The 25677-nt window shown below is 42.2% G+C and overlaps 2 protein-coding genes across 2 annotated transcripts in view; one reads left to right on the top strand and one right to left on the bottom strand.

Moving 5' to 3' along the window:
- Positions 1-25677, top strand: part of ARPIN (actin related protein 2/3 complex inhibitor) — a 96366-nt gene that overhangs the window by 44113 nt on the left and 26576 nt on the right. The window lies entirely within an intron of this gene.
- LOC149454220 (integrator complex subunit 14-like) overlaps positions 12637-25677 on the bottom strand; it is a 39236-nt gene continuing 26195 nt past the window's right edge. The window contains exons 8-9 of the mRNA XM_089687676.1: positions 19689-19754; positions 12637-14230 (exon numbers count right to left, since the gene is read on the bottom strand). Of these exons, the coding sequence (XP_089543802.1) occupies positions 13979-14230; positions 19689-19754 (318 nt within the window). The 3' untranslated portion in view covers positions 12637-13978. The remainder of the gene's footprint in view (positions 14231-19688; positions 19755-25677) is intronic.

Raw genomic sequence — 25677 nt, 5'->3', positions numbered from 1 at the left:
GAACACAGTCCTGTTTACTGTAAGTAGCTGATATTACATACAGTTTATTGTGCACTCCCAGTGGGCACATCTGTAAAGGAAATTGTTCATTTGGACCTGCTTGGCCGCTTGGAAATTAAATAAAATGTATATAAACGGCCGGACGGTGGCACTGCAGGGTCGGTGGCCGTTTATAAACGGCCTCCCCGCACCCTGCTTGTGTGCGCTCCCTGGGAGCACACAGCACCGCGATCCGGTGCCCGCTGTATCCTCCGGACACAGTGAAACACCGATCATCGGACGGGACCTCTGTACGAGGTCGTGATCACATGCAAAGTAGTAAGCAAGATGTCTCTTGTGACATCAATGCTTACTACGTGTGAAATCTGTGAATGATCACAGAGGTCACATGGTACAAGGCTATTCACAACAGCCTTGTACCATGTGACAAGCTGTGACCAATCACAGCTCACACAGTAGTTCTCAATGCATAACAAAACAAACAAAATTATACAAGTAAATAAAAATAACAATAAGTGTCCATGTGAAAATAAGTCCTTATTCCCATCAAGACCAATAGTAAATTATTCAAAATGTGCTTCCACCTGTCCACCACGTGAAAAATAATATTGACCGCACTCACCAGATAGAGGTGAGTAATGAGCCTTATAGGAAATAAGGGATCCTATAACCCCTCCAAAAGAGATCAAATCTTCTTTTTCACCCTGACTGGGAATATTAATCGCCTCCACTTTATTCCTCCATGGAGTCCTCAATGGTGTATAGAGAAAGAAACTACATAGTGTAATACTGCCACTTAATATAGAATATAAAGATAGAATAAGGCCACTCGCATGTTTAAATATAGTTAAAAGCCTTGTTTAATAGCCTAGATGGCTTTAAGATAACCAATTTCCACAATTGCAAATATAGGGATCTCACGCTTCTGTAGTATCTGCAGAGGATGAACAGCCTTCCACCACTAAGATGGCCGCTTGAACCGCATCACTCGGCGTGCGTTCCAAACACCGGAAGTGACATAAGCCAGAATGACGGCGGACCGGAAGTGCGTCAACGCGTTTCGCCCCACCCACAGGGCGTTCTCAAGTCTTAGTATTTTCTTTTTGGCGCTGGGATATATATTTTTGATTTAGTAGTTCTCAATGGCTGCAAGAATGCAGCCAGAGAGAAGTAGTACAGTGTTACCATGGTGACACTGTACTGCTAGGGTGACAATGTAAAAAAAAAAAACATAATATAAAAATGTAAAAAAAAGTTTAAAAATTATCATTTTTGGTTATAAACGAATTTGGCTTATATTTTTTTACTAACAAGATAACGGAATAAATTTTGGCCAAGATTTATGATGAAATATTATTTATTTGCAAAATTTTATTAGAAAAACACTTTTTTCAAAATTTTTGGACTCTTTCATTTACATAGCAAAAAAAATTAAAATCCCAGCGGTGAATAAATACCACCAAAGTAAAGCTTTATCTGTCTCAAAAATTTTTTAAAAAATTCATATGAGTACAGTGTTGCATGACTGCGCAATTGTCATTCAAAGTGTGATAGTGCTGAAAGCTGAAAATTGCCCTGGTCAGGAAGGGGGTAAAAGTGTCCAGACAGGAAGTGGTTAAGCAGTGAAGCTTGGTCTAGAACCCATCACCAGCCTGTTATTGCACAGTGTAGGAGCTGCAACATACTGAACAGGTCATGCTTCTACCAAAAAGAAGAATGAGCGTTGAATCCTCTCTCGATGAGTGGTCTTTCTGCAGAATACAGGAAGCTAAAATGAATGACTTATGCAGATACTTCCTAAACAGATAGGCAGCTATGAAGCCTCCTCTGTCTTGGCAGCATCATGTGTTCTTAAATGATTTATAGGGGTTGGCTGTTGACTTTGTCGGTGTATTTTTCCTTCGCTTATTGAATGAGGTGAACCTCCACTAATGTCCATCATCCAATCTCGTGCAATCAAAACACTTTTTTTTTCCCCATTTCCTTGCATGTGATTGGGTATTCTTTGCAAAAAGAATTGTAATCACATTCAGTAAGCTAAGACAATATTCCCCTGCAAAATGCAAACTCCTTGGAAAAGAAAACAACCTATTTGTCTTCATAAATCAACCCAATCATGCAGCCTTTCTCAACCTTTTTACCTTAGAGGAGCTCTTGAAATTATTTTCAGGGCTCGGGGAACCACTATTAAAACCAACTCATTGGGGGGTCAGTGGGAAATTGCATCTTACATTAGTGGTCAATGGGAAGACTATACCCTTAAAGTGGTGGTCAGAATGCTGCCCTTACAGGTAGGTAAAAAGATTACTTATGTCATGCTATGGATTTTGCCAAGTGGGGTTTGCCCCGGAACTATGCAGACACCCTCACATGGGAGATTAATTAACCACAGCTGAAAGAAACCTCTAGAGGAACCCTAGGGATCCAGGGAACCTGAGAATGGCTGCCATAGTGTATATAAGATGTCATTCAGCTACTTGTTAGGATACCTAATTATTATATATGTACAGGGGTTAGACAAAAAAATGGGAATACTACATGGTTTGCAGGTGTCAAAGTTACGACATGTTTCATGTTGAAAGCGGAAATGACGTAACATTCTTTTGCTTCCGCTGTGTAATGAGACACCTAGCTAACAGGTGGAAAGCCTCACTTTTGTCATTCACTGCACTGCTAGTAATATGGAGTCATGTCAGAGCTTACTGAGCTTCAAAGATGGCAAATTGTTAGTGCAGCTTAGCTGGTGCCTCTTTGACAAAAGTTACCAATTTATTTGCCGTATTGCAAGGTACAGTATCAAAGGTTTTGACGGCATATACAGTTTCCAAGAAAACATCATTTGGTAAACATAAGTGCAGTCGACATGGTCCTATAACCGAGAAAGACAGACAAAAGGGAATTGCTCAGGATTGTGACCCGGAATAAGAAAGCAACTGCTGCAAAAGTGACTGCAGAGCTCAATCTCAGTCTTCCAAAACCCGTGTCCACAAAAACTGCACCGAGGGAACTCCATAAGCAAAACATTTACGGGTGAGCTGCAATTGCCAAATCAATAGTGACTAAAATAGATGCTCAGAAGAAGAGAGAGTGGTGCAAGACCCATAAATTGTGGACTATTGGTCAACGGAAGACTAATATGGTCTAACGAATCAAGCTTCACACTATTCCCATCCCCTGGACATGTTTACATGCGATGAACACCGTCCCAAGAATACAACCAGGACTGTCTTGTGCAAGTGGTAAAGCATGGTGGCAGCCATATCTGGGTATTCTGCAGGCCCCATAATCACCTTGAAAGGTAGAGTCACTGCCAGTGATTATGTACAAATTTTGTCTGACCATGTGCACCCCATGGTGTAGACATTGTTTGCCGAAAGCAGCGACATTTACCAAGACGGTAATGCTCTGATTCATGATTTGACAGCTGGTGCTGTCAAATCATGGCTTGATGAGCATGCAGACAAAGTCTTGCACCTTCCCTAGGCGCCGCAGTTGCTGGAGCTCAATATCACAGAGCCACTATCGTCAATTTTTGAGAACAAGGTTTGTTTTCCATCTCCAGCATCTGCAAGAACTGGAACGATTTTTTCATAAAGAGTGGTATCAGACTCCATTATCCACCATCCAAGACTTATATTTGGCAATTCCCAGGAGAATTCAGGCCGTCTTGGATGCCAAAGGTGGTCCAACGCCATACTGAGTAACAATTTTGTTCTTTTACCTGGTGATTCCTTTTATTTTGTCCAACCCTTGTTCTTTTCTTTATTGAACCTGATGTGAGATCTGCCCCAATTCTCCACATCTCTATATTCTATCTTATCCGAAATTAAACCCTCTATATACAGTATATAGAATTTGGGTCCATAAGTGGGCATTGTTTTTAGATTTCCCATCTGCACACCATAAACATGGCTGTCACTCATTAAAACACTGCTGCTTGTAATATTATTAGGATCAAGTACTGCAATTACTACTGGCCATTCCCCAGTGTGTCTTATTAATAAGAAATAGGATGTTGGTGTCCTCCGTGTAAACCATTTTACATTGAATCCAGATGTTTCTGGGATGGCCTAACCAATAAATTTGTATGAGGATTAAACTTGTCATATCCCAGGTAATTATAATTTGCTCATTGTGCAATCTGACAATTAGGCTGAATTCATGCATGGTGTGGTGATAGGTGTTTTACTGCCCCATAAAGTGCCAGTCACCATAAGATCACACAGAAAACAACTGCCTTCTCTGTGTCCCATTCACGCTGCTAAGCAGCCTGGAGCTGTGATAAAATGAAAGAACGGGGTGTAACTAAAAAGTAACCTGGGGAAAGGAAGAAGATATATATGGAGGCTTTGCCCCCCTGGGCTCTGAGTAGAGATTAATCGCACCAGGAACAAGTTTGAGAAAAGTTGTGTCTTGTAACCATTGCCAAAACGTAGTTGTTAGAGACCATCATTTAAGGAACCATTAATAAAGCAGTGGTAAATGAAAAAAAAAAGAAAAATCCCAGCATATTGATAAAGCACAGCGGTGCTGACGCATGGTAAGAAACACAAACAGAACCAAGGGACTAGGAGGGTCTAAGGACAGTGCAATCCAAGGCATTGGATGCATGCCTGGCGTATGTACCCACTGTAAAAACAAGGACATATAAATGTTCTATTAAAAACGACAGCTTCCCTGACCAAATATCCAAACCCATGGTGCCCAACCTGCAGCCCTTTGGCACATTTTGCATGGACCCCAGGCCCCTGCAGACACTAACCTGTGTTTCCCTACAGCCCTGTTATAAAAGTGATCTCTAGCAGTCGCTCTGGGGATAGATCCCCAGTCACTCCAGACAAGTTTGCACAACTCCATCCTTCAACACAAGTTGATTTTCTAAGTTACAGTTGTGCTCAAAAGTTTGCATACCCTGGCAGATATCATGAAATTTTGCCATTGATGTTCAAAATTTAACTGATTATGCCACAAAACTGTCTTTTATTTAGGGATAGTGATCATATGAAGCCATGTATTATCACACAGTTGTTTGGCTCCTCTTTAATTCAGAATGATAACAGAAATCACCCAAAAGTGTACATACCCTGGAATATTTGGAGTTGGTACAGACCCACAAGGTGACACACATGAGTTAAAATGGCAATAAAAGATTAATTTCCAACATCTTTGGGTTTTTAAATTGCAATTAGTGCCAGTGTATAAATAGTCAATGAGTTTGTTAGCTCTCACATGGATGCGCTGAGCAGGATAGTTACTGAGCCATGAGGATCAGAAAGTAACCGTCAGAAGACCTGCGGGACAAGGTAATGGAACTTTATAGAGATGAACAAAGATATAACAAGATATCTAAAGCCTTGAATATGCCAGACGGTACTATTCTAAAATGTCCAGTTACAATATGCCCAACAACACCTTGACATGTCTCACCAGGCTTTCTTGTGGCATTGGCTCAGTAAAGGCTTCTTACTGGCAACTCGACTATGTAGCTTGTTTTTGTTAAAGTATTGTCGTATTGTGTTCCATTAAACAACCACACCGTCTTTTTCCAGAGCAGCCTGTATTTCTCCTGAGGTTACCTGTGGGTTTTGCTTTGTATCCTAAACAATTCTTCTGACAGTTGTGACTGCAATCTACCTGTAATTGGCTTCATATCAGGAGATCCCTGAATTTTCCACTTCTAATTAAGTGATGTAACAGTACTGACTGGCATATTCAAGGCATTGGACATATTTTTATATCCTTTTCTCACATCCAGCACCTCCAGCTGTCAGAATACTTTTGGATACCAGGCACTGTTTGATGATTTTCAACCTGCTCCTTCAATTTTTCAGTTGAAGAAATGTTGGTGCTGGCAGGGCCACCCACTGATTGAATTTTGGCCATTTTATTAGGATTTGGTTCAAGTTCACTCATTATATGGCCAACTCCAGGATAATGAAAAAATCCACCCTTGCACTGGGGACCCCTCACACTGCAATCATTGGGGGTTATGTACTAAAACTAGAGAGTGCAAAATCTGGTGCAACTCTGCCTGCCTAGAAACCAATCTGCTTTCCAGGTTTTATTGCCAAATATTATCTGAACAAGCAAGTTAGAAGCTGATTGGCTACCATGCACAGTGCACCAGTTTTAGTGGTTAATCTCCTCCATTGTGTCTAGGGGGGTTCATGAAAGGCTCTATCACTTAGCTGATTCCTCACTCCAGTACTTTCCTCCTCTGCCCAAAGTGCTGTGGGTTGAGCCTCAGTCACACCAAGTACAATACAGAGACAATAATTACGTATGGTACCCAGAGGAGGCTGGAGTGCGACTGGAGCCAGTTACACTGTACAGAGCAGGATTCGAAGGACTATTTGCAGAACTGGAGGGAGCCTGCTGGGGCAAGGTGTAAGGTAGGTATTTACCCCTTAATCCTCTACACCTAGACTAAATGTGGGAGGGTCCCACTACAGGGATGGATTTTTTTTATTATTTTCCTGGGTTATCTTGCAATGCCTCATGGGACTTGTAGTTTGGCAACAGCTGTATTGTCTGGCCAGTATCCTCTACAGGCACCCATGCCACTCTGTGCCCTGTTATACCCTGTCATCAAATCCAGGGGAAACAGGACAGGTGGTGTAGGGGAAGCCCACCCATCAACTCGACCTCTATCGGTTACATGACAGATACATTACCTGTATAAAGGTGGGAATACATGATTAGAATATCGAATGATCGGTCATGTGACGACCGAGAGGCGTTCGTTGGTCGAAATCATTGCCCACATTAACCAATCTAAAAAAATTGTTAGTCGGGCAATACGTAGTGTTGACGTCTTCCGTACAAGCGGAAGTGATGCAGTGTGCGTGTGACCTTGTAGCCACGCCCTTCCGGCCAGAACGAGAGATATACACAACAATTACCAGCAATGAGTATAATAAAGTTTATTACATTATCTATATACATAAATAGTGATACATAAAATATAATATGCAGAATTCTGGTTTCCTTATCTCATTAGGCCAATCTTCTTTTAACATTTGGATTTTTCGTTCGTGTTTACGAACATTCCTTGGACATAAACATCCGGGTCATCTTCTGTTTCCGCTCATGCATGATAGCACTTGATAGATTTTTTTCGTATGACCGTCATACCACCATATAGAAAATCGGTCGTTCGTATGCGAAACGACAAAATTTTTCACTGTTCCACTGGATTTTTTCATTCACAATATCGTTATCGGTTAAAACATCCTGCTCATCAACGAAGAGAAAATCGTTCGATCAGTGGTTCCGTGAAATTTTTCAGACGATTTTCTTATCGTGTATACAGGGCATAAATCTCAGCCTGTACTAGTTATAAACAATGACACGGAGAGAATGTGAAATGTAGAAAACCCAAATCCAAAGAAGTACTGCAGATCCAAGGCAATGCCATAATTAGCTGTGTTCTAGACTGGGACATGTTATAGTGGAAACACACAAAATATGATCCTGGCACCCTTATTCCATAATCCTTCCTATACTCTGGGTCCACTTTCACTGGTGGATATCCCAAGATATGTTCAGGATCTCGTTAGGGAAAAATATAGCAGTCTCCATACTGAATATTTTAGCAACTTGTTGCTCATAAACTTTGTATCTTTATATCTAATAGCAAAACTAATAGCCCTTTATATCTAATAGAGAAATCTATTTGTAGATAAAACAACTCCTTTCAACGGCATCCTCAGGACCTCTTGGCAAAGGGAAATATGTCCCATTTTCTTAATCAGTTTACATCACAGGTTAACAACATTCTCCTAGGATCCTGGAAGGGTTACATTGATGATCTGAACATTCAGATCACTATTAACAGATAGATATATAATATAGGAGAACTTCTTCCAAGACAGTCTTTTTATTAATGTAACCACATGAACCCATATTACCCAAAGCAAGCTATTCAGCACAAACTTCCAATAAATCACCATTCATTTTATGACTGTAGTGATGAGAAAGATCGAAGAAACAGGATGAAAAAATGTTCTTGAAGGAAATAATTTTTTCTTTTTTTTAAACAGTTAAAGTTTATTTTGGTGAAAATAAATTGTTACACCATAATAATACAAGAAAATAAAGTTTGTGTTCAATACAAAATAGTTGCGTATTTAAGTTAACATTCTCACATTTTATAGAAATAGAACTCTGATATTTGTACAAACAAATATTAATTTGGACAGTAGTAAACCTATGAAATTAAAGTGGGGATATTGAAGAGGAAATTAAAATTTCAGTAGACAAATATAGTGTCGTAGAAGGCCACCTCTGAGGTTGTCAGGGCTGATGAACTTCAACTTTAAATTATGTTTATCCTTTTAATCATGAACAGTATAGGTAAAATTCGATTAGATCTTCATCAGTGTCTTGTAAGTGTCAGAAATGATACCAATCCAACCAGATTTTATGATATCTGATAACCTTATCATCGGTCATGGTTAAGGTTCTTTCCATCTTGTTTAATGTTGTAACTTCTTGAATCCAATCTTGAATTGATGGGACTTGTGAAGTTTTCCACAATTTAGGTATTACTGTCTTGGCTGCATTTAAAAGATGTCTCAGAAGGGTCTGCCTATATTGTTTTTAAGGGAATATGCAGAGATGTGTAGTAAGCAATATTCAGGAGTCAGTACTAATCTGGATTCTGTGATAACGTGAATAAGATCACACACTTGATTCCAGAAACTGGAAATCTGTGGGCCATATATGAAGCATAGTACCTTTCTCTAGCCCGCATATCCAGCATATATCAGTTGTTTGAGGATACCATCTATACTGCTTATCTGGCGTAGTATACCAAAGTGTTAAAATTTTTTAAGAAATTTCTTGCATTCTAGCACTAATGGAACATTTATGTGCAAGAATGCAAGCCTTTTTCCATTGATCTGCTGAAATTTCTACGAAATTATTTTTACCTGTGAGTGTGGTTTTCGCTTGGGAAAGTCGTACATATTGTAATGTGAATGTTCTAGACACAAAGAAACCTGTTTAATACGCTTGGGATTCCATTCAAGTAGCAGATCCTGAAGACATTTTAAGGGCTTTAGAATGAAATTAGTTGACTCAATGATGGCAAGATCAAATGTCCTGATGAATGATTTTTCTGAATTTCCATGTGAATATTCAAGCATAATTCTACTGGTGTATGGTAAGCTTTACTGTAAGGTTACAGATTCCACCACCATCACCACAGTTTTGTTTACCACAATGACAGATTTTCAAGGAGCAATTTATTTGTGAGGTTTATTTGGATTTACTCTGGTGAGGCTCTTCTACATAGGTTAGTATTTGACACAGTCTGATTCTTCTCAATATTAAACTTCTTTAGCACACTTTTCACCACTAATAGCTCAGAGGACCATAAATGCTTCAATCTGTACAACGTGTGGTTGCTGTTTATTAGCTTTGCGGTATGTATGATTTATCCAGCTAAAGAAAACAGAAGTTTTTGATCAACATATTTTTCTGACTTTGATGTAGTGGTGGGGCTTGTGTGGTCAATAGACTCTGAGAGCTATAGTGGAGATATCATAGCTAGGAGTAGGGCCAACCATTCTGAGAAGGTCATTGGTAATGACCCAAACAAAAGCAGGTTCTGTGACACTAGCTTGGTGGTTGTTCCGGGAGCAGAGAACTGATGGAAAGTCTAACAGGAATCCAAAACTGTCCATGAGTTATACCACCATGGAGTAAGAATATATAGATATATATACAGTACATACACTATATGCCAAAAGTATTGGGGCACACCTCCAAATGTATTATTTTATTTTTTTATTTATTTCAGGTAGTTCTATAGCGCCATCAATTTACGAAGCAATTTACATACATATATTGTACAGTCACATCAGTCCCTAACCCTCAAGGGGCATGCAATCTAAAGTCCCTAACTCACATTCATACATACTAGGGCCAATTTAGACAAGAGCCAATTAACCTACCAGCATGTCTTTGGAGTGTGGGAGGAAACCGGAGTACCAGGAAAAAACCCATGCAGGCACAGGGAGAACATGCAAACTCCAGGCAGGTGGTGCCGTGGTTAGGATTTGAACCAGCGACCCTGATACTGCCAGGCGGAAGTGCTAACTGTGCTGCCCAAATCAGTGGATTCAGGTGTTCCAATCACCTCTATTTCCACAGGTGTATAAAATCAACCACCTTTCCATGCAGACTGCTTCTACCAACATTTATGAAAGAATCAGTCCCTGTCAGGAGCTCAGTGACTCCAAGCGTGGTACCGTGATAGGTGGCCACCTGTGCAATAAGTCCATCCGTGAAATTTCCTTGCTACTAAATATTCCACAGTCAACTGTTAGTGGTATTATAACAAAGTGGAAGCAACTGGGAACAACAGCAACTCAGCCATGAAGTGGTAGGCCACGTCACATGACAGAGCGGGGTCAGGGCATGCTGAAGCGCACAGTGCGCAGAAGTCACCAACTGTCTGCAGAGTCAATAGCTAAAGACTTCCAAACTTCATGTGGCCTTCAGATTAACACAACTGTGCGTAGAGCGCTTCATGGAATGGGTTTCCATGGCCGAACATCTGCATCCAAGCCTTACATCACCAAGTGCAATGCAAAGCGGCAGATGCAGTGGTGTAAAGCACGCCGCCACTGGACTCTAGAGCAGTGGAGACGTGTTCTCTGGAGTGACCAATCACGCTTCTCTGTCTGGCAATCTGATGGACATGTCTGGGTTTGGTGGTTGCCAGAAGAACGGTACTTGCCTGACTGCATTGTGCCAAGTGTAGAGTTTGGTGGTGAAGGGATTATGGTGTGGGGTTGTTTTTCAGGGGTTGGGCTTGCCCCCTTAGTTTCAGTGAAGGGAACTCTTAAGGCGTCAGCATACCAAGACATTTTGGACAATTTCATGCTCCCAACTTTGTGGGAACAGTTTGGGGTGGCCCCTTCCTGTTCCAACATGACTGCTCACCACTGCACAAAGCAAGGTCCATAAAGACATGGATGAACGAGTTTGGGGTGGAGGAACTTGACTGGCCTGTACAGAGTCCTGACCTCAACCTGATAGAACACCTTTGGGATGAATTAGAGCGGAGACTGCGATCCAGGCCTTCTCATCCGACATCAGTGCCTGACCTCACAAATGTGCTTCTGGAGGAATGGTCAAACCTTCCCATAGACACACTCCTAAACCTTGTGGACGGCCTTCCCAGAAGAGTTGAAGCTGTTATAGCTGTAAAGGGCGGGGCCAACTCAATATTGAACCCTATGGACTAAGATTGGGGGGCCATTAAAGGTCATGTGTCTGTAAAGGCAGGGGGCCCAGTACTTTTGGCAATATAGAGTAATATTCATTTGGTTGACGTATAGATCTTTTTTGAGGTTTTTAACATGGTGTCATCAATAAAACTTGTACATTTTTATTAAGTGTTCTTGCATAGCAAGGAACACTTATTGTTATCTCACATATATATTCTTATTCTTATTATAGCCAAATTTGCCACGCTAACTCCTCCCACAGTTTTTACACTACAAAGACAAGTAATATATCAAAACGTGCAGATTGTTCCCGATCGGATTGCTATTACTTTGTGGAACGTTTCGCCAAATCGTTCAAGAAATATCGCGGTTTTTGTGGCGAAATTTTCCCATAGGAATGAATGGTGCATGTAGAGTGGCAGCAGAGCACAGCTAGAGTGTGCAAAGGAAAAATCAGAACATGATTTGTAAACTGCCATCACTCTGTCATTTTCAAGCCCACCTACACATATCTTATATCAAAACGTTCAGCTAACCCTGCTGTCACTAAAAATGTTCACGGCTAAGCCATAGTCCTTATAGTTTTCACAATATGACCATTTGTTTGGACCTCACCCCTCCCATTGACTTTCATTGAAACTCCACTCTAGACACAAGAAATTTTAAGGGACGTTTTTAAACTGCGACTGTGCCTTCATTTTTTATCTTTCAGAGACATACTATACATCAACATTTAGGTCTGTTTCTTGTGATTGTCACAATATAAACCTTTTCACGGTAGCATTTATACTTTTAAAACTACAAGCGTTTGAAGATGGCAATCGCCAGTGAACTTGGCAAGTTTAAACAGCCTGTTTAGAGCAGAGCTGCTGACATTCCTGACTGACTGAGTTGCTATAGCAACCAAAGGTCACTCAAGAGGCAGATGACTCACACAGGCTGGACTGTGAGATGCAAAATACAAGCTGAAATGCATTTCTCCCTCTGTCAGGCTTGCAATGTGCACTGCTTACATTTCATCAATCATTTGGTAAGGGTTGCGGCAAGAACACTTCACACAATTTCCCCAGAAATTGTAGATTTTCTAGTTCTTATTTTTATTCTTATTATAGCTAAATTTGCCACGCTAACTCCTCCCACAGTTTTTACACTACAAAGACAAGTAATATATCAAAACGTGCGGATTGTTCCCGATTGGTGTGCTATTACTTTGTGGAACGTTTTGCCGAATGTTTCACGAAATATCGTGGTTTTTGTGGTGAAATTTTCCTATAGGTCCCCTATAGGATAAGCTGGAGCGTGGTGGATTGCCCTCCTCTGGATGCTGGGGTGGTCAACAGGGTTTCTGGGGAATTAAATGCTCGGTACAGAGTAAAAAGGGATATTGCCCATAGTGTAGTAATTAAATACCAGATTTTATTAAAGGGTTAAAATTCCAGAAAGCATTCCAAAATTAGCAGGAGATACATGCAGCTTAACCTCTTCACGCCGGCCGAACGTAAATGTGCAGCCTCCCAGCGTCTGGGCCTAGACACCGAGCGGCCGCACATTTGCGTTCTATTAAAAAAAGACATATGTGCTGAGAGCGCGCGCCCTGCACGCTCCCAGCACACATGTCCGGTACTCACGGAAAGGTCCCGATCTCCTCTTTCGATCGGGACCTTTCTTGATCATGTGACGGGGTGTCACGGCAGTCACATGACCCTAAACCCTGCCCCCCGACTGCTGAAACCCTTAAAGGGTCGGGAGGCACCGGCGCAAAGGGGTTAAAGCTGCTTGATGACTAACCAGCTTGTGTATAAAGATGGCCGCCGGACCTCCGTGATCCGGCGGCGTCACGTCACAGCGTGCAGGCTCCTCCTTCATATTTATTTCATTTAGGATTGATGTATATGTGCCTACAAAGTCCACTGGTCCACAAACCTCACTAAAACTGAAGAGCGTTTTGAAAAATAATCCCCCCTGTGAGCAAAAGGCTTATTACTTTGCAAATTACAGCTCAGCCCTCCACAAGGGGGTAAGGTCATAGGTCAGAGATGAGTGATCAGATTCTTGGAGATTCTTGGAAAAATCCAAGAACTTCAGAATGTGCCAATATCCCCACCCACACATAGCACCAGCTTAAGGTTGCCCTTAGAAGGTTTAATCTGTTTTCAGAATGATGGATGGTAAAAATTCAGCCTTTGCCATAATGGTGTCCCATCAAGACCTGCCAGAACATTTATTCCGGACTTAAGAGGATGTTTGACACTAGCAGACATTCAGCGATGAGCCTTCTATAGCAAAAAGTAATGATCACTTACTGGTCCAAGAGAGATTTTAACACATTTAGGAAACCCTTTGTATACAAGTCGTTTAGATACCTGTACATCCTTGCTACTGGTATAGTGCAATTCTTGCAAAAAATTTTCCCATCAGTCACAAAACATGGAAATTAGGGCCACATATTGCCACAGGAAAGTGGAAACAGGCAAGCCTTGTAATCCTAGGATCCGCAGACCTGTGTGGTTCCTGATGTTACTATATACAGTACACATATCAATAGAGATTACTGTGCTTCCACATTTCGGGCAGCTATACCTGAGCCAACGGGTTCTCAGTCCTGGCCCATTACCAGTGAATTATTTTGTGGCAGGTTCTGGAAGTCTGCAGTGGTTTACTTGCTAGAAAGCCAACCGGCTTTCCAAGGTGGAGGAGAAGTCCTCCGCTGAGGCCCCACAAGGATATAGATCCGGTCTTCACATTCTTTCAGAGCCACGGCCAGAGAAATCCGTCTGCAGAGGCGCAATGTTATTGTCATAGGAAGCGTGGTCAGAGGTTCCAGTGCTGGCCAGTTTGAGTTGAGCTGCTGCATGTGAGAGCTGGAAGGCGGCATCAGGATGAGCGTTGTCAGGAAGCAGAGTACATTCCCTCTCCAGCATATCAGACACTCCCTTCAAGAGGTCCAGGAACCCGAAGGCAAGTGCTGCCTTTCGAAGACGATTCAACTCCTGAGAGAAAAATCACAAGCAAGAATGTCGCGTGAGATAAGAAAGACACAAAACGCCATTAAAAGTAGCATCCTATATTGGAAGTACAGGAGCAGGCAGCAGAAGAGGCTATCACCACCCTGTATGCCCATCTTCTACATTGAATGTATTCTTATGGGAACAAAACCAGCTTCTTCTATGTATTCATGCCAGCATGTTTGCAGATTCTTCCAGCAAGAACGCGATGCAAGTGATGCGGTGCTGAAAACTCTCTTCTTGCAGAATACGTTTTAGGTCTGTGGGGACAATTCGCAAAGCGGTATCTTACCTCATCCAAGTATGTTTCAAAAAAAATTGTTGGCATTCACTAAAAAAAGTGTACCAAAATACAGCATGAGTTAGTGAAAACATGCGGTAATGTAACGAGTCATCAGCTGCCAGCAGGTTGTCACGCCCTCCCTGCCAAAACCATACCAGCCCACATGCCCTTTTGACAAGTCCTTTATTAAAAAAAACAAAAATATAAAAAACATCCCCTGGTTTAGAGCCCTCGTCAATCACAATGCCCGCTGCCACCGCCTTCCCAACAAACAAAAAAAAAAAAAAAAAAGAGCTCCGCTCCCGACAAAGACTCCCCGTCTGACAGCTCTGCTGCCTGACAGTTCTTAAATAACTAAGGGGCAAGGTCAACCGGTGACCACGCCCCCCTAGTGGTATCAATGACTGGAGCAGAGCTGCCCCCCCATGTTGAGAAGGGGGGGGTGACTGCTTGTTCGCCCTCAGCCCCAACACCCACCCACCCCTTCCTGACCTGCATGCTCAGAAATCCCCACACCATTTTTTTTTGCTTGCCGTGGAGGTTCCCCTCAAAATCCATACCAGACCCAAAGGCTTGCTATGGATTTTTTTTTTGGGGGGGGGGTGGGTTTGGAGAACGCTACTCCATACCGTTTTTTTCTTATTTTTTAATTGCTAGCAATTTTTTTTCTTCAGCAGGTGCCCAGCGGATGACTCGTTACATTACTGCATTTTAACAACGGGGCCTGGGTAGCAGGGGGAAACATATAGTGCAGGCTGAGGCTTATGCGTGTGGCGGGGGTGGGGGGGTCAATTACTGGAACTTCCTAACAAACAAACCAAAGAAAAAAAAAAAAAGGGCTCCGCTCCCGACAAAGACTCCCCCACAGCTCCACTGCCTGACAGTTCTTAAATAACTAAGGGGCAAAGTCAACCGGTGACCACGCCCCCTTGTGGCATCAATGGGGGAGCAGAGCTGCCCCCCCATGTTGGGAAGGGGGGGTGACTTCTTGCTTGCCCCCAGCCCCAACACCCACCCCCCCCCCCTTCCTGACCTGCACGCTCAGAAATCCCCACACTATTTTTTTTATTTTGCTTGCCGTGGAGGTTCCCCTCAAAATCCATACCAGACCCAAAGGGCTTGCTATGGATTTTTTTTTTGGGGGGGGGGGGTTTGGAGAACGCTACTCCATACCGTTTTTTTCTTATTTTTTAATTGCTAGCAATTTTTTTTTTTCAGCAGGTGCCCCAGCAGATGACTCGTTACATTACTGCATTTTTTCATTACGAAAAGGATCCTGTTGTGTGCTGGCAGCAACTGGTGGGAAGGAGAGGAATACAATGGGGCCTGGGTAGCAGGGAGAAACATATAGTGCACACTGAGGTTTATGGGTGTGGCGGGTCAATTACTGGAACCAATCCCCTCTATAGCTCTCTCTGCAGCAGCTGAATGCCATCGGGAGGGAGAGGAGAAAAAGACAGATTTCAGCTACTGCAGAGAGCCATACATGGAATCTGTTCCAGTAATTGCCCCCACTGTGCCAATCACCCTCCCTGCCCACATCAGATTCACCCAGCTGCCTGGGCCCCCCTGCTAGCCTGGGGCCCATACAGGAGGACAGGTGGTACCCCTTTATCCACGACCCTGTGTGACTGGGCAGACCATCACAACCCCCCGGATGATATAGCCCAACTAAAGCAATAGCAGGGCTGGGCAGAAGGGTTTAAAAATGTGTGAATTTTAAAACATACATGTTCCAAGGGTAACCTGCTAATACAGTATGCAATACATGGCCAAACGTTTGTCGTGTCCAGACAATCACAACTAAATAAGCTTGTTGGATGTCCCATTTAAAAATCACTGGCAATTATATGGCGCTAAATCCAAGAGCTCCACCCCCCTCATCTGCTACACTGCTATAACAGCCGCCACCATCCTGGGAGGACATTGCGCCAGATTTGTTTTAGTCATTTAGCCTGAAAGAGCACCTGTGACATCAGATATTGATACTGGATTAGAAGACTTGGCTTGCATTTGCATTCTACCAGAAAGGTGCCTGTGCAGTTCCTCCACATCAAGCCATGGGGAAGATTTACTAAACTGGAGCACTCAGAATCTGGTGCAGACGTACATGGTAACCAATCAGCTTCCAACTTCAGCTTGTTCAACTAAGCTTTGACAATAAGGCTCCATACACACTGGGGGGAGGGCGTTTTGAAAACGCTGCTCAGGAAAAACCTGAGTTTTTCAGCGTTTTTAGCATTAGAGCGTTTTTACAGCTAAAATACTCCTCTAGAAACCCACTAGTTCTGGGGTTTTTTTCCAGCCAAAAAACACCCCTGCCAAAAAATGCTGATTCCAGTCTATGTGTGTATGGACACATGGGATAACATGCTGGGGGTTTACTGGCTTTAGAAAGAAAAACAAAAAACATCAAAAGCCAAAAACAGCAGCTGTAAAAACATCAGGTGTGCATGAGGACTAAAACCTGGAAGCCCATTAGTTTCTATGCAGAGCCATACCAGATTTTGCATGCTCTATTGTTAGTAAATCCCCCCACCTCCATTGTGTCTATAAACCTGGCTTTGTGCACAGTTTTGCTGAACAGAAAAAAAGACCATCCTAAAACTGTTGCCACAAGGTTAGTAGCACACAATTGTCTAAAACAGCCTCTGTGAACCTTTTTAACACAGAGGAAGCCTTGATTTAACTTTCCGGTCTCAGGGAACCCCTGCTAAAAATGGCTTTATTTACTATTCATGATGCATTAGTGTGATAGTCAGAGGTAAGAATTCTCCTCACACTTGTGGTCATTGGGAAGAATGCTCCTCACACTTGTGGTCAGTGGGAAGAATGCTCCTCACACTTGTGGTCATTGGGAAGAATGCTCCTTACACTTGTGGTCATTGGGAAGAATGCTCCTCTTACTTGTGGTCATTGGGAAGAATGCTCCTCTTACTTGTGGTCATTGGGAAGAATGCTCCTGACACTTGTGGTCATTGGGAAGAATGCTCCTCACACTTGTGGACAGTGGGAAGAATGCTCCTCACACTTGTGGACAGTGGGAAGAATGCTCCTCACACTTGTGGACAGTGGGAAGAATGCTCCTCACACTTGTGGTCAGTGGGAAGAATGCTCCTCACACTTGTGGTCAGTGGGAAGAATGCTCCTCACACTTGTGGTCATTGGGAAGAATGCTCCTCACACTTGTGGTCATTGGGAAGAATGCTCCTCACACTTGTGGTCATTGGGAAGAATGCTCCTCACACTTGTGGTCAGTGGGAAGAATGCTCCTCACACTTGTGGTCATTGGGAATAATGCTCCTCACACTTGTGGTCATTGGGAAGAATGCTCCTCACACTTGTGGTCATTGGGAAGAATGCTCTTCACACTTGTGGTCATTGGGAAGAATGCTCCTCACACTTGTGGACAGTGGGAAGAATGCTCCTCACACTTGTGGACAGTGGGAAGAATGCTCCTCACACTTGTGGACAGTGGGAAGAATGCTCCTCACACTTGTGGACAGTGGGAAGAATGCTCCTCACACTTGTGGTCAGTGGGAAGAATGCTCCTCACACTTGTGGTCATTGGGAAGAATGCCCCTCACACTTGTGGTCATTGGGAAGAATGCTCCTCACACGTGTGGTCATTGGGAAGAATGCTCCTCACACTTGTGGTCAGTGGGAAGAATGCTCCTCACACTTGTGGTCATTGGGAAGAATGCTCCTCACACTTGTGGTCATTGGGAAGAATGCTCCTCACACTTGTGGTCATTGGGAAGAATGCTCCACACACTTGTGGTCATTGGGAAGAATGCTCCTCACACTTGTGGTCATTGGGAACAATGCTCCTCACACTTGTGGTCATTGGGAACAATGCTCCTCACACTTGTGGTCACTGGGAAGAATTACCCCCTTACAGATTGCTAAAAATATCAATGGTGTCAGCGGGAACTTACCTGAGAGGCAAAAATTGCTCATTGCTCAAGGAACCCCTGGCAACCTCTGGAGCAACCCTGGTTGAGAAACCCTGGCCTAAAATGTCTGAATACTGTAGCATTATTAGTACCCTTCACGGGAAACTACGAGAATCACATTTGGAGTGATGTCCACATACTGAACTTTTTGCATATAGTGTAACATACCTAAAAAGCTGGCTCAACAGCAAAACATCAGCTATAGTTCGGTATACTACCGGTACAAAATGAACAGAAAGCTGACTAGGCACAGCATCAGTGAACATCTTCCTGCAATACATCATAAAAAAAAAAGAAAGAAGAAGAAGAGCAGGCCAGCTGAGACATGATCAAAAGTTATTGCTTAATTTATTAAACACATCTTTGGAAAATACTAAAAATTAAGAAAAATTGTTACTCAAAAGATAAAGATCCCTTATAAATAAACGAAGGTGCTGTAAAATGTCCAGGCTTGGCTTCTCAACCTCAAAACAGATTCAGAGAGGCTACGGAGATGGAGCACAAGTCAGGATGGAAGAGCCGGGGATAATACCTCTATTATTCTTTTGCTTCCACTTCCTCTTTTAGGTTTGTTTGCACAGCATCCTACTAATCAAAGAATTGTTTCATCTTAAAGCAGAGTTCCACTCAATCTGTAAAAAAATAAAAGTCAGCAGCTACAAAAACTATAGCTGCTGACATTTAAAAAAACAGCCACTTACCTGTCCCACGATCCCGCGTTGCCCCCCGCCGCAGCCTTTTTCACCATCCGTCGTGTATTCCAGGCGCCGGCATCTTCAGTGTGGGCACACCACTTCAAGATGGCGACGGCCTCACCACAGCTGGTTTCACCGGCCGTCTTCTCTCCCCGGCGCCGGCATCTTCAGTGTGGGCACCCGGCTGTGACAGCTTGCGGCTTCACAGCCGGGTGCCCACTGCGCATGCGCGAGTAGAGCTGCGCTTCCTGAATGGCCCCGTCGTCTTCTGGGACCTGTCACGTGTCCCACAAGACTTCGGGGAGGGAGGACAATTTCCGTTTCCGATCTCCTAGGCGATCGCAGTGGAAGTGGGAGCGGGTACCTGTCAAATTCGGGTACCAGCTCCTCAAAGGTACCAATCCTTAATGGGGAGCGGGGGACCAATCTTTAAAGCAGGACTTCCCCTTTTGGGTGGAACTCCGCTTTAATAAATAAAGAACTAAAAGATATTGGGAACTTTATCTTACTTTGTAGAACGTCTGCGTCTTCTCCGGAAGTTTCCTGGCATTCCGCAGAATCTTCTGCACATCAGTCTAACAAAAAAAAAAAGAAAAAAAAAGTAAAATGTGGCAAACAAGCAAGAGGGTTCCATACACTACTGATTTTACCAACTGCAAGAACTGCTAATTTTTAATGCTGACAACTACGGTACAATATGAGGGCGTCAATTCAAAACGGCTTTAATGCCATTTTTCTGGTGGTAGTTCCTTTAACCATTTGCCGCCCGCCCTATGGCCGAATGGCGGCCGGCAAATGTCATCAGCGTTCCGTCCTCCCGCACATGCGTACTTTTCGCGCTTGCAGAGCCGCGCAGCGGCGCGATCTGTCACTGGCCGTGTACCTCGGACACGGCCAATGACAGATCTGAGTATCGGCCCCCGTTGCCGGTACCATGTGACCTGCTGTGACCAATCACAGCAGGTCACATGACAGTTGTATACAATGGATGGTTTTATTCATGCTATCCATTGTATACTACTGTCTAGCGGTGAATGGTCACAGCTAATCACATGCACATGTCATGTGATTAGCTGTGGCCAAATCACAGCTAAGCACAAAAAAAAAAAAAGAAAACCCTGAATGAATCGATGTCATTCAGGTAAATGCTTGCTTATAGCAAAGTAATTCTTTGCTATAAGCAAATTGTGTAAAAAATAAAAAAATACTGATCACTTCCCCAAAGTAGTACAATGTTACTATGGTAACATTGTACTACTTTGGACATAGTGAAATATGAAAAAAAAATCTTAAAAAAAAGAAACAAAATGTAATAAAAAATAAATAAATAAATAAATATATATATTATTTTTTTTTCATACTGTCACCAGTCAGTGTCTCTGATCACCGCCATGCCAGTTATAAGAAGACGCTGTACTGCACTGGTGACAGTATGTAAAAAAAAAAAAATTGTGAAAATAATTTTTTGCATTTTTTCATTTTCCGAAAAATTATGACTAAAAAAAATACAACTTCAAAAAACTCGCCACGTTTCTTATGAAGTACGTTGGACTGTCTACTCTGCAAAAAGGGGTCATTTGGGGGATATCTGTACTGTTCTGAAATTCCTGGACCTCAAGAAATTAGATTGGCCGTCGGTACTTCAGGATTGATCAATATTCAGATCTATACCATAGTTTGTGAACTCTATAACTTTCCTACAGACTAAATAATACATCCTAATTTGGGTTATTTTCACCAAAGACATGTAGCAGAATACATCTCGGCCTAAATTTATGAAGAACAATTATTTATTTGCAAACTTTTATAACAGAAACAAAGAAAAACGTGTTTTTTTTTAAATTTTTGGTCTTTTTTTGTTAATTTAGCAAAAAATAAAAACCCCGGCGGTGATTAAATACCACCAAAAGAAAGCTCTAGTTGTGTGAAGAAAATGATAAAATTTTAGTTTGGGTACAATGTTGTATGACCGCGCAATTGTCATTCAAAGTGTGAGAGCGCTGAAACCTGAAAAATGGCCTGGGCAGGAAGGTGTAAAATTGCCCGGTATGGAAATGGTTAAGAACTACGGTACGCGTTATGCTACCATACGCCGCTTCAAGAATCTATCAGTGACAAATTCTTAAAGAATTAACAAGTTTTCTGTTTAGGAAACTGGCAGCAATTAAAGTGATACTTTTTTTTTTTTGTAATTATTTATTGGTGAAATTAACATACAATAAAAAGAACCAGGAGAAAGATTCACCAGAATACAGGAAAAAAACCAATATAAACATCTAGACCAAGCCTGAAATAGTCACATAGAATCTTTAGGGGTTCATCAAGTTTGCATGTGAGAAGAAAGTATCAAGAGCGAATGAAACAGCACATATACTGTATGACAACAAAACAGGACCAGAACAAATCATCGGGTGATCGTTTAAATGACATCCTAAGAAAAGGAGGATTATGCCAAAGCACAAAGAGAGCGGATCGAATGTATAGTTACAAAGATGTGAAAGAACGTAGAGATAATATCAAACCGAGAGAGAAAAAACTCTACCAGTATCGAAAAGACATAATAGAATGGTGGGAATAAGTGAGGAGGGACCCCACAGTAGGATACTGTAGGGGCTGGGACAGAAAGGAAAAAGAAAAACAAAGTTAGAAAGGCGCAGAGAGAGTTAAATGAAAAGGAGAAAATAGAGGGAGAGGAGAGATGGGATACAGGAGAAACAGAACAAGAGCCTTGGGGGTTGCATCCCCTCCTGGAGTGAGAGGTCAAGCCAGGTTACATAGTTAGTCTGGCTGAAAAAAGACAAAAGTCCATCCAGTTCAACCATAGAAAAAAAAAAAAAAGTTATAATCCTATACCCACAGTTGATCCAGAGGAAGGCAAAAAACCCAGAAAAGCACAATCCAATTTGCTCCTGCAGGGAACAAATTCCATCCTGATCCCCCGAGAGGCAATCGGATATTCCCTGGATCAACTTTACCTATAAATGTTAGATCCAGTTATATTCTGTGTATCCAGGAAAGAATCCAGGACTTTCCTACAGCAATCCACTGAGCTGGCAACAACCAACTCTTGAGGGAGTCTATTCCACATTCTCACAGCTCTTACTGTGAAGAAACCTTTCCGTGTTTGGAGATTACATTTCTTTTCCTCCAGACGTAAAGAGCGCCCCCTTGTCCTCTGTGATGACCTCAGGGGGAATGACTCTACACCGAGTTCACTATATGAACCACTGATGTATTTATACATGGAGATCATATCCCCCCTTATGTATTACACATGGAGATCATATCCTCCCTTATGTATTATACATGGAGATCATATCCCCCCCTTATGTGTTCTACATGGAGATCATATCCCCCCTTATGTGTTATACATGGAGATCATATCCCCCCTTATGTATTATACATGGAAATCATATCCCCCCTTATGTATTATACATGGAAATCATATCCCCCTTATGTGTTATACATGGAGATCATATCCCCCTTATGTATTATACATGTTGATCATATCCCCCCTTATGTATTATACATGGAGATCATATCCCCCTTATGTATTATACATGGAGATCATATCCCCCCTTATGTATTATACATGGAGATCATATCCCCCTTATGTATTATACATGGAGATCATATCCCCCCTTATGTATTATACATGGAGATCATATCCCCCCTTATGTATTATACATGGAGATCATATCCCCCTTATGTATTATACATGGTGATCTTATCCCCCCCTTATGTATTACACGTGGAGATCATATCCCCCCTTATGTATTATACGTGGAGATCATATCCCCCTTATGTATTATACATGGAGATCATATCCCCCTTATGTATTATACATGGAGATCATATCCCCCTTATGTATTATACATGGAGATCATATCCCCCCTTATGTATTATACATGTTGATCATATCCCCCCTTATGTATTACACATGGAAATCATATCCCCCCCTTATGTATTACACATGGAGATCATATCCCCCCTTATGTATTACGCATGGAGATCATATCCCCCTTATGTATTGTGCATGGAGTTCATATCCCCCCCTATGTAATATACATGTTGATCATATCCCCCCCTTATGTATTACGCATGGAGATCATATCCCCCCTTATGTATTGTGCATGGAGATCATATCCCCCCCTATGTATTGTACATGGAGATCATATCCCCCCCTTATGTATCATACATGGAGATCATATCCCCCCCTTATGTATCATACATGGAGATCATATCCCCCCTTATGTATCATACATGGAGATCATATCCCCCCTTATGTATCATACATGTTGATCATATCCCCCCTTATGTATTATACATGGAGATCATATCCCCCCTTATGTATTATACATGGAGATCATATCCCCCCTTATGTATTATACATGGAGATCATATCCCCCCCTTATGTATTATACATGGAGATCATACCCCCCCTTATGTATTATACATGTTGATCATATCCCCCCTTATGTATTATACATGGAGATCATATCCCCCCTTATGTATTACACATGGAGATCATATTCCCCCTTATGTATTCTACATGGAGATCATATCCCCCCTTATGTATTATACATGGTGATCATATCCCCCTTATGTATTATACATGGAGATCATACCCCCCTTATGTATTATACATGGTGATCATATCCCCCCCTTATGTATTATACATGGAAATCATATCCCCCCTTATGTATTATACATGGAGATCATATCCCCCTTATGTATTATACATGGAGATCATATCCCCCCTTATGTATTATACATGGAGATCATACCCCCCCTTATGTATTATACATGGAGATCATATCCCCCCTTATGTATTATACATGGAGATCATATCCCCCCTTATGTATTATACATGGAGATCATATCCCCCCTTATGTATTATACATGGAGATCATATCCCCCCTTATGTATTATACATGGAGATCATACCCCCCCCCCCCCCTTATGTATTATACATGGAGATCATATCCCCCTTATGTATTATACATGGAGATCATATCCCCCTTATGTATTATACATGGAGATCATATCCCCCCTTATGTATTATACATGGAGATCATATCCCCCCCTTATGTATTATACATGGAGATCATATCCCCCCTTATGTATTATACATGGAGATCATATCCCCCCTTATGTATTATACATGGTGATCATATCCCCCCTTATGTATTATACATGGAGATCATATCCCCCCCTTATGTATTATACATGGAGATCATATCCTCCCTTATGTATTTTACATGGAGATCATATCCCCCCTTATGTATTATACATGGAGATCATATCCCCCCTTATGTATTATACATGGTGATCATATCCCCCTTATGTATTATACATGGAGATCATATCCCCCCTTATGTATTATACATGGAGATCATATCCCCCCTTATGTATTATACATGGAGATCATATCCCCCCTTATGTATTACACATGGAGATCATATCCCCCTTATGTATTATACATGGTGATCATATCCCCCCTTATGTATTATACATGGAGATCATATCCCCCCTTATGTATTATACATGGAGATCATATCCCCCTTATGTATTATACATGGAGATCATATCCCCACTTAATCTCCTCTTCTCAAGAGAGAATAAATTCAGAGGCAAGACATTCAGTGAGGGCGAGTAGATTCGGTCAGGTATTCATCTGCAAATTGAAAATATTGCCAAAGGTGCCAGGTGTCCCAAAATATCTCCTCATTATACAGGGTGGCTGTGAGATCCTCCATGTCCCTAAGCTCGTTCACCTTGCAAAACTACAATGAAAGGGTAGAAGGGTGGTTGCCTTTTCACCATATAGGAATACATGCCTTGACCATGTTAAGCAGTGATAGAAGCATTATATTTTTTTGATGGGTCTCCCCGAAAGATGCAACTGGCAGCCCGCCGGGTCATCATGCAGGTCCATAGCGGTAAGTTGTTTGATAATGTCAGTCACCCCTCACCAAAAGGGCTGAAGCCTTGGGCACTGCCAGAAGACATGGAGGAGAGTGCCACCATTGGCTCCAAATCGCTAACACACATCAGGAAGCTACGACGAAATACGGTGAAGTTTAGATGGCACCCGGTACCAATGCGTGAGGAGCTTATACTTGGTCTCCTGTACTTTGGTGGCTAAAGAAGACTTATGGGCAAAGTGCAAGATCTTTTCCCATAGTGACGTGGTAAAGGAGATGTCCAGGTCACACTCCCATTTAGATAGGAAAGGAGGAACAAAGTTGGGTTCCGGGTGAATAAGAGAAAAGAAGATGATGGAGAGGCTATGGTGAATTGGTTCTCCCTTGTGACATAGAGCTTCAAAAGGCAGTCAACTTTCAAGAAATACCAGGAGCACGCAAAACAACGCAGTTAGGAGCGGAGCTGAATACCTCTCCAGAAACTCAATGGGGGATCCACCAGTCGAGTAAAATCATTGGCAAGAAGGACCCTAGTGGGATTGAGAAAGTCCACTAAGTGAGAGTAGCCAGT

The sequence above is a fragment of the Staurois parvus genome, unplaced genomic scaffold, assembly GCF_062004578.1.
Source record: "Staurois parvus isolate SC_StPar_1 unplaced genomic scaffold, SC_StPar_1.0 ptg000432l, whole genome shotgun sequence".
Taxonomy (NCBI): Eukaryota; Metazoa; Chordata; class Amphibia; order Anura; family Ranidae; genus Staurois; species Staurois parvus.
This window is presented reverse-complemented; position numbering and strand designations above follow the sequence as displayed.